A 10,018-nucleotide genomic window follows, 5' to 3' on the forward strand; every position below is an offset into this window, starting at 1 on the left:
AGAAACATCATATAACCTTTCGTTCAAATCATTTAATACGTTTTTTTATCGGTCACATTCGATTTAAACACGCATTTAATACGTTTTTTTATCGGTCACACTCGATTTATTTTAAAGACCGTTAAAATATTCAAACACACTTACAACACCCAAAATATTCACTAGAAATAATTTATTTGGCAGAACAACGTTTGCCTGGTCAGCTAGTATCTATATAAATAAAAATGGATCGCTGAATGTGTTGATAAGAGCAAAACTCGACGAAGGAATTATCCGATTTAGGGCTATCTTTATTCTATCATATTTTCTGTATCAAACATTTATTCGATGTGACGGAGGAACATGTTATTTGCAAGTGATTGAAAAATCTTGAACGATAATTGTGTCTGAAAATAATTTGATATTATAATGACGAGTTTTGGTGAAAGCCCTAAGAAATTTATATTAAAAGTAAATTGTGAAGGGTCAATTAGAAGATGAATCAATGAACAGTTCTGCGATTGGACCAATGATCGTAAGTAAGAAAACGTGAATGTTTGGAGGTATTGATAACAAAAAATAAATTTTGGGCGGGACGAAGTTTGCCGGGTCTGCTAGTCGTAAATAAATAAATAAAATATAACGGAGAGAATATGGACACGTTTGTAATATGTATTTACGTATGTATATCTTCGAAATTTCATGAAATTAGGGTAACAGGGTTGAAAATTTATGAGAACTAACGACTAACTTAACAATTTATAATTTCCCGATAATGTCAAGAATGGCCGGTGATAAGCCAAATAATCCGAATTATCGCTGCCGGCGCTAAGCGAATACATTTTTACGAGACCTGTGGACGGCAAAGTGTTAACAAACAAAAATGAAAACGGGACTTGTGTTTATTCACATCATGGCTGTATTATTGATGCTAGACAAATTTGGCGATGTTTCGTATTCTGGAACAGTGCCTTTATCAAATGTTTGATGTCCTCGGATTTGAAATTCAGTGTAAGTGGTCCCTTTCCTTCTGCCCACATTTCGGTGATTTCCACCAAAGATGCGTCAAGAATTTTGCTAAGTTGTACCAGTTTCATCCAATTTTTCACTATTATCGTTATGTCAGTCGGATTCTGGAATGAATTATGCTCAAGTTATCTATGCTCGCTAATGCTTCGTAAATTACCTTGAACAACTGGGGCGCTTTTTCCTGCATTATACCGATAACATCTACCAGACCATGTCCCATGGAATCGGTTATATCGTCGAGCTTAAATATTCTTTTGATGATTTCTGCACAAAGAAGGGTCAGTAGTCCACCCATACTGGTTTTATATACATGCTCCGTCAATACTGTTTGCCAAACGCTTTTCAGCACATCGAGCTGTCGCATACACTGTCTTATAGCCTTTTGAGGCTCAGGCCCCAGTTCAACAACAGTGTCGGCTAGATCTGAAAATAAGAAACATATAATTATAATGTGATCTGATGTTAATGAATGATGATCCAACAAACCGAATCCTTCCAGTGATTGTAAAAGTACTGCGCGTTGATTCTGCAGTTGGCTGTTGAATGTTTTAGTTCCCTGGTCACGAAGCGCATTTCCAATCAAAACAAATGAATTGCCACCGTCCAGTTTGCTGGCATTCTTTTGCATCCAGAACGATAAATACAGACAATTGTTGTGAAACAAGGCAGTTTGCTGTGGGATTTTGAGCAACAGTTTCTCATGATTATGGGACACTTCGATGGTGTAGCGTTCCAATATTATCGCAATTGTTTTCAATAAACGGTCTGATAAATGTTTTTCACTTGACATTGCTTCTGCCACTATCTTATCGAGAAGTTTTTTCAACTCAATCGCACTTTTCGATACCATACAACTGGAAAAGATGTCCGATCCGTTTGAAAAATTATACTCACACTCTTCAATGAGAACCATTTCGTGCAAATCTTTTTTCATTATATCAATAGCGCTGGTCATAATGTTCATACAAAATTTCTTCTGAAATAATACCTCAATCTTACTGGCATATTCATCCAGCGCTTGATCGTTTTCGTTATCCAAGAAAAGCATATCCTTTAGAAATTTATTGAACTCTTGAATAGCCTGAATGATGTTACATTCGTTCATTTCGGTGATTGTGTCTGGGATATCATTTTGTAAACAGCTCTCGATAAGTAGTTTACAAAAATCCCCCTTAATGTGTTTCGCTATGATGGAGAAAATGCACTGATGTTCTGAGATGATTATGTTCATATGCCCCAAGCAGTAGAATGTTTCCATAATTTTTTGAAAAATCGTTTTATAATTGGGCCGCAAATCATCACTAGACTTTAGTTGATAAGACAGCTGTAGTGTTACAAAATCACCTTCGTCCTCATTGGATGTTAATGAAACTGGTCTTGTAATAATAGGCTCAAAAACGTTATCCATAAGAAATTTACAAATCCGTTGAACATTGTAATTAGTTTGAATCAACGCCGTTATAACCTGATGCAATTTATCCTCGTCCTTTTTAATTCTAATCGTAACAGTTTTCATGTTCTGGAATGGTTTCTCGTTGAACTGAATTAACGATTCGAACTTCTTATGGAGATTATTTAGAAGTATCTGATACTCTTCGTGATAACGAAGCCTTATGTTCTGATAACATTCCAATCTCGTCAAGATAGGGTCGGTTCCATCGTTGAGCAACAGTTTAATTTTCTCGAGGATTTGTATTAACTTTTGATGGTCATCTCCGGATCGCGTTATCATTTCAAAGAGGCTGTGGATTGTCTGCAACTTGAATGAAGTTTTGTAGCCTAAAATAGCCTCACTCAGCTCCTCACGATAGTGCTGCATAGTTTCTTGTGTTGTTTGATGCTGCCATGACGTGTCCTGGTTGATTAGGCCAACAACTTTATTGATGTCATCCTCGAGCATTTTTCCGTTCTTCATAATAGATACATTAGCGTAACAGCTAGGTACGAAATCGACATAATAACTGGATATAATTTCCTTTACTTTGTCCTGATACTCTTTTATTTTTGATGTAATATAGGTTATTCGTCTTTTTATGTCGGATCCTTCATTTATCACTTCAATTTCCATAGTCTCGTCAAGATCTGCCATTCTGAGAAAGATTTTTTGAACATTAACTTTCAAAAGTGTGATTTGAAACAATTAAATGAAATTGAAATGTAAGCTTGCGAATAATATTGCTAACAAAACAACTATAACTCAAACACAGTGTTTTGGCAATTTATGATCGTAAATCGTTATTGGAAACAAACATATTACACCATTAATGTGATTGTATTAAGAAACAAGTTACACTATGAACAATCAATATAAAAATGTATGAATGTATTTAAGGTACCTGCAACAAAAATATTCTTCTCAATGAAAGTGTTTCAATTTGATCACTTTTTGTGTACGCAATTCGCTTATGGTTGACACAAAAAGAATCCGTTCGTTTGAAAATTGGATACAAAACAATTCTGACAAATTGCGATGAGAAAGTACAGTGTCGCCATCTGCCGCATTGTGAAGCAAATACTACCATAGCAGACCGAGATGAAAATGTAAGGGAAGATTTTCAAATCTGTGACGTCACAGATTTTGTTTATGTGTGTTACTTTTCTTCTTATTGGCGATCTAACGTACAAATCTACACCTAGGCGGCGCTGCGGTGAAAGTGATGATAGTTTTAAATTTTGCCATGTGAGCTTATGGAAGGTTTGTAGTTCTTTCCAGAAATTATAATGTTATAATCATAAAAGATTATTTGATTGCGATGATTTCTTAAGAAATTTAATTCTGCGTATTTTTATATATAACATGTTATTTTCTTATCTCTTTCAGTAGTGAAAATTGTATAAATATTGTCAATGGTTGAATCAAAGACGGAAATTCGAGAGCACCATCAAAAACAAGTAGAAAAATGCATGGTTCTTGCATGTGAGAATTACCTTAGAAAGTCCGGAAGTAAAACATACGTGATTTGTTTTTCAATTTTAGGTTACCTTATCATCATTTTCTTAGTTCAAAAACAGAATCCAGATGTCTCACCGATCGTTTACGTTTTGCGTTAGATCGCCAATTGATATTAAAAGTAAAAATAATTAGATGAAATGAACGAACTATTTTTTTAAAACAATGTTAGCGTTCAAAATCATAAGGGCCCAATTGAAATTTTAGCAGAAACTGATATAAGGAGAAATCAAAGATGAAACATTTTAGTTCGTGACATGTTCTGTTTATTTTTTAAATGATGAATGTATTGTGAAAAATATTTTTTGGAAATATGTAATCATTTTCTATATATCCTCTTTCAACGTTATTCGTTGACACATTCAATTTTGTGCCATTTGAGTAAATGACTGTCATGCCTGGTATGTGAACCTCTTATCTTCCTTGATACTAATACAATCAAAGTTTAACACAACCAAAACCCGTGAATCTTCCCACCTTTTATTCTTCATCTCGCAACCAAAGTATGTGTGTCGTGTTACGATGGTACAGTAATTTACATTTAATGTGCGATTCACATAGAACTTTACGGAGATGAACGTCTACGTTACGTCAGCGTCTCCATCAATTCACACATGCAGTCAATGCTTCCACCTGCACCGTCACTTCAAATGTGAAACGAATGATTAATTTAATGTTATTCATGGTGTCGCCACCTACAACAATTTTAAATTGCAATGCCCTCTTTCAAATCAGCATGCCTAGAATCAGTTCTAAATTTTGAAAAATTCAATGAAAATCATTGAATTCAATTATTTAAATGCTTAAATTCCGTAGTCCGACCCTTATTCAACAATAATGAAAAATGGAATATTTCTCTCAGCTAGTCACGAATGATTTTCACTCCGAAATTTGGAGCTAAGAGATATGTTGGCATAAAAAGTACAGTAAGTTACTTATAATGCGATATGTTGAGGCACCACTCAGTGTCGCATTGGAGTCGATTTTGTCCAGTAATTGTACATTCGCGACTGGTGGCGACTTTCAATGTGGTGCCATAATTTGGCCCCGAACTCAATGTTTACATAAATGTCCAATTAAACGCGTTGCATCACAGATCTGTTCAATTATCTTGATGTCGAATTAGATGTAAATTACTGTACAACCAAATCAAAACAAAAGCCGAGACACAAAGCCCAGACAAAAACCAAACGAGCCGTCCATCTCCGTCAATTATTCTTATCTACAAATCATGCCGGTCATTTTCGTTGAACGTATGCTGACGGGTCGTTACGTTGCTGGTGTATGTGAATGTTTTCATGAGAATTGCATGGAAGAATCATTGACGTAACGTGACGTGACGAAACGTGAACGTGACGTGGATGTTGTATGTGAATCGCACTTAATGCGACATTTTGCTTATTGGACAGACCTGTAATGCGACATGTTTAATTGGACATATTTACCTCTAATTGGACATTACTCGGCATGTCGCATTAAATGTAAATTACTGTACCTGTACAACACTGTACAGGTACAATGCTATTACAGCTGTATGTCTGTCCATGGTATTAAGAAACGTCAATGGATCAATAAGGCGGCGGTGACATTGAATGCGGAAATGTGGCCGTACGAATTGTATGCAATAGTGAAAGTAAACAACCTCATTGAATTGTATTGGTACATTTGTCATCGCGGATACATACAGAGAGTTACCTCTAATTCGACATAACGAGGCCCCACTCAGTGTCGTGTTAGAGGCGATTGGGCTGTAATTGGACAATCGCGTTGACAGTGGTACAGTGTCGACGTCTGGTGACGACTGTTAATTTGGTTAATTTGGCACGATAGTGTAATCACTATCAGGTTAAAAGGCACGAAGCCAGTTTTAAAATGTAATTACAGTGATTTTCTTCTAATTGGACATATCGAGGCACCACTCAGTGTCGCATTAGAGGCGATTGTGACCTGTAATTGGGCATTTCATCAAACACAACACGATGTGACAAACAATTTCAAACAGGAAAATCATTGAAGATCTAACAAATAACCAATAGAAACCAATGTGCAAAATTCATAATCTAGGTTGAGAACACTTCTAAAATGTATCGTGCTGTAAAAACTTAACCAAAGGAAGTTTACAAAAAATTCCAATTAGAAGCGACAATGTCCAATTATTCGTGTCGCATACGGTATTTGATACGTACTTAGATAATAACCAGGTATGCTTCAAGGATTCTTAGGGTTAGCAAAATCCATGCAAAATTGCCTGAATTTGTATTGGCGATCTAACGTACAAATCTACACCTAGGCGGCGCTGCGGTGAAAGTGATGATGGTTTTAAATTTTGCCATGTGAGCTTATGGAAGGTTTGTAGTTCTTTATATGAATTACAATGTTATAATCATAAAAGATTATTTGATTGCGATGAGTTTGTAAGAAATTTAATTCTGCGCAATTTTATATATAACATGTTATTTATTTACCTCTTTCAGTAGTGAAAACTATAAAAATGTTGACAATGGTTGAATTGAAGAAGGAAATTCGAGAGCACAATCAAATACAAGTAGAAAAATGCACGATTCCTGCATGTGAGAACTACCTTTTTGAGTTTTAGGTTACATTTGCATCATTTTCTTAGTTCAAAAACAAAATCCAGATGTCTCACCGATCGTTTACGTTTTGCGTTAGATCGCCAATGGAATCGTTAAAGTTTTTGTAAATTAAAGAAAAAATGAATATATATATTTCTTCCTAATAAACCTCATATTTGATATAGAAATATGTTTTTACAAGATTTAAATATATGAAATTTATTACATACAATGGAAAATATGATTTACCAACGTTTCCCTACTACAATCTGATACGGCTGATTTAAAACTCAGCATCGTATGCCTTGTTGACAGCGTCCATAATTACTAGTTTCGTCATTCAAACATTGGTGGATACATGACACCATTGTTTCCAATCTCCGAAAAGGCCCCGAATATCTTGACCTGGAAAAACTAAAACTATTAAAATCCTTTGAAGGGCAACACAGACAAATCTTAACGGAAAGAATAAATTACCTGAACGTTACCTAACGCATCATTGTGCTTCCCATCATATTTGTACACTTCACAACTCCTTATTGTGCCAATTTACTTTTTCACACCTAATAGCATCGTTACCATCCGACCATCGCAGTTTAACATTTAAGCATATGTTTTTGTTTAAATTCGTGGAAACCTTTCACAAGTTTCTTCAATAAAATGCTGTTGTTCCGTACCTATCCCTCTACATCCTCAATTCGCACTTCCATATCACAGGAGAAATCATCAACTTGAATCGCTCATGTATCTTTGTGTTAATTAATTTCCAGGAAAAGCATTTATTTGTTTGACAGTTTTGATGAACAACATTCTCGTGCTTTCTGAATTAAAACACGACAAAAGTTAGAACTTTTTTTTTATTTTGTGAGAAAAGAAGGCGGACAAACGGGTTTGAATTAACGAATTTCATAAATTAATTTAATTTTATAAACAAAATACACGCTATTTTATCTGTGTACAATACAAAAAATATAGCTCACCTGTAGTATATGTCACATCACGGCATGTTGACCCGAGATGAAGAATAGAAGTTGGAAAGATTCACGGGTTTTGGTTGTGTTGATCTTTGATTGTGTTAGTAACCAGGAAGATAGGAAGTTCACATACCGGGCATACCAGTCAATTACTCAAATGGTACAAAATTGAATGTGTTAACGAACAGCGTCTAAAGAGGATATACAGAAGTTAATTACAGATTTCCCAATCATATTTTTCGCATTATGAACAAAAAACAGAACATATCACGAACTAAAATGTTTAATTTTTTCTTTGATTTCAGAAATAGTATTCTAATGTCTACTATGTTTGGATTCTAGAGCAACTTCATGGAAATTTGACTTTCGTCAGCAATTGTCATTACTTCTTTTACAATTAGAGTGCTGAACACTTCAGTCGCCCAAAACTAAGACGCAAGCGGAAAACTTTTCGTCTCAATTTAAGTCATACGGAGTCAATTAAATTTGTTTTTCAAGTTCATTTTACATGAAAAAAACTTGCAACCTTTTTTTCCCATGCACTGTCAAATGTTAATCCGTCAAAGGAACAAAAGATTGTGTAACTCTGACTTTGTTCGTTTACGTTTTTGGTCGACGTAACGAGAAGTAAAATTGAATTGAAATTAAGTTTAGAACACTTCAAAAATACTGTCAAAATGTCGGGCCCTTATGTTTTTGAATGCTAGCATTGATTTAGAAAAAAAAGTTCGTTTATTTCATCTGCTTATTTTTACTTTTAATAGCAACACTTTTCCTATGTAGTGGACTATTATAAGAAAATTAACATACATAAACAAAATCTGTGACGTCACAGATTCAAAATACCTTCCCATATTTCGTTTTCCATCTCGATGTTGACCCATCTTCTTATTCAGTCGTCTTGAAATAGCTTCACATTTGTTCGAATGTGTATGTGATTGTATAGGGCGCTTGCAGCGTGCATATGTATTAGTGATCTGTTGGGCAGGCAAAAGTGATCGCTCCATAGGAATTATATGGAGCGACAAGATTGAGCTTTGTTTAAATAATTATTTTAGCGAAATAGTTATAAAGATTACGCGCTAATCTATATGAATAACATGCGAATATATGTTTCTTCACATAAAAATATTTACTTTTAGCGTCAAAGCCATACACACGGGGAAAAATAGAAATTTCTGTTTTGGCCATGATTCATATCAATGGAAGCAGATTGATTATTCAAAAATTTTCACAGAAATAGTGCAAACTGCACATTGCGATTGTATAGCCGGATTAGGTGAAGTGTGCTCCCATTTAGGTTTTAAGCTTTTTGCTGGTCTCGTGAAAGAATAAACTATAATGAATATTCGTGTGCAGATATCCTTAATCGGCGGCTAGTTCCGCCAAAAAAGCAGTTGATTATGTTGAAATTAAGGACATTTTCAGCCTGAAATATCAACCAACTCTCAGATATGATTTCCGAGTACCCGAATGCTCTGCGGAGAAGCTAAATACGTTTATAAGAAAATTTATCGGAAACGGAAAAAATCCATCGATTGACCAATTCATGGAAATACAAGGAAGCATTCAAACGTGAGCTCGAGACTCTGTGACTTTGATCTAGGTGCGAAAATGTTGATAATCCTTTTTCTGCCAATTTTTCGATTCCAATCTAATGGGAGAGTCGCTCAATGAACATCGCGAAATAGGTGCTAGTAAACTAAATAATATGCGTTACACAAAAACTCTTGTTCATAAAATAGCTTGCCTAACTGTTTCACAAAGTTCATGTTAGCTCTATGCACTATTAGAATGACCGTAACTCTATTTAAATCATCTACAAGAACGCCGATTGATAAAAATCCGCTTCTGCTGCATAGACACTACGAATGTAAACAAGCGAATGTGTGCCCAACACATGCTCTGCATGTATGTGTAGCAAGAGCCCTATCGATAAATTTATGCACCGGTAGAGACCAAAATGGGTGAAAACCAGGGTACGTATATGGAAAGGTAGTCTGGACTGACTAGTGCATCAATAGTAGTGAGCCTGTGACGTGTAGCTTTGCAAGTATCATGCAGCTGTATAATAAATTTGTCTAAATAAGTTTATATCTATTGTATTTTAGCCTCATGTATATATTTATTCATTGCAGCGTAAAGATAATCTATTTAGATTCAAAACCTAATCAAAACATTGGGGAAATTGTGGTTTGGTAATTCGGGTTCAGCTTCCTGAAGCTCTCTGTAACTCTTCGATACCTCCTGTCGCATTGCTTGAATTAAGCCATCAGAACCGGCCGAATCGCTAGGTTTTTCATTAGAGATGTTGATGATGCTGCTTCCGATTTTCTTTGACGGAATATCCCTCTCGGGATAGTCTTGTTTAGTCCCATTAGAAAGCTGGACCGATTCCTGGATTTTACGGATGCTTTTACTAGATTCAACTCTTGCTTGATGTCAATCAAGACCTTTCAGCATGTCGTCCGGTTTTGATTTCCCGAGGCATGGGAATCGTTGGCCTTTCTGAC

General features: G+C 35.4%; 1 protein-coding gene and 1 long non-coding RNA gene across 3 annotated transcripts; both read right to left on the reverse strand.

The window, feature by feature from the left end:
- Window positions 1-631: 631 nt before the first annotated feature.
- LOC129775964 (centromere/kinetochore protein zw10) lies at window positions 632-3,471 on the reverse strand. Of its 2 annotated transcripts, XM_055781262.1 has the most exons (5): window positions 3,345-3,471; window positions 1,495-3,098; window positions 1,166-1,431; window positions 890-1,112; window positions 632-832 (listed from the first exon to the last, which is right to left on the reverse strand). In XM_055781262.1, the coding sequence occupies exons 2-4, from the start codon at window positions 3,095-3,097 to the stop codon at window positions 891-893; spliced, it is 2,091 nt and encodes a 696-aa protein (XP_055637237.1). In that variant the 5' UTR covers window position 3,098; window positions 3,345-3,471; the 3' UTR covers window positions 632-832; window position 890. The 2 variants fall into 2 exon arrangements, with proteins under 2 accessions (XP_055637237.1, XP_055637235.1); XM_055781260.1 differs by having other exon boundaries at window positions 632-1,112.
- A 3,352-nt stretch (window positions 3,472-6,823) lies between these two features.
- LOC129779096 (uncharacterized) lies at window positions 6,824-7,689 on the reverse strand. Its single transcript, XR_008743565.1, has 3 exons — window positions 7,512-7,689; window positions 7,009-7,352; window positions 6,824-6,936 (listed from the first exon to the last, which is right to left on the reverse strand). It is a non-coding gene; the product is annotated as an uncharacterized LOC129779096 (long non-coding RNA).
- Between the last annotated feature and the right edge of the window lie 2,329 nt (window positions 7,690-10,018).

This window comes from Toxorhynchites rutilus, chromosome 3 (genome assembly GCF_029784135.1).
Source record: "Toxorhynchites rutilus septentrionalis strain SRP chromosome 3, ASM2978413v1, whole genome shotgun sequence".
Lineage (NCBI taxonomy): Eukaryota > Metazoa > Arthropoda > Insecta > Diptera > Culicidae > Toxorhynchites > Toxorhynchites rutilus.

What these genes read in the sequence shown, in the direction of transcription:
- LOC129775964 (XM_055781262.1), bottom strand. Translation starts at nt 3,097, where the DNA reads ATGGCAGATCTTGACGAGACTATGGAAATTGAAGTGATAAATGAAGGA. An exon ending in ACAATCACTGGAAGGATTCG is followed by an intron (nt 1,432 to 1,494) that starts GTTTGTTGGATC and finishes TCTTATTTTCAG; the next exon opens with ATCTAGCCGACACTGTTGTT. An exon ending in AAGCGCCCCAGTTGTTCAAG is followed by an intron (nt 1,113 to 1,165) that starts GTAATTTACGAA and finishes AATTCATTCCAG; the next exon opens with AATCCGACTGACATAACGAT.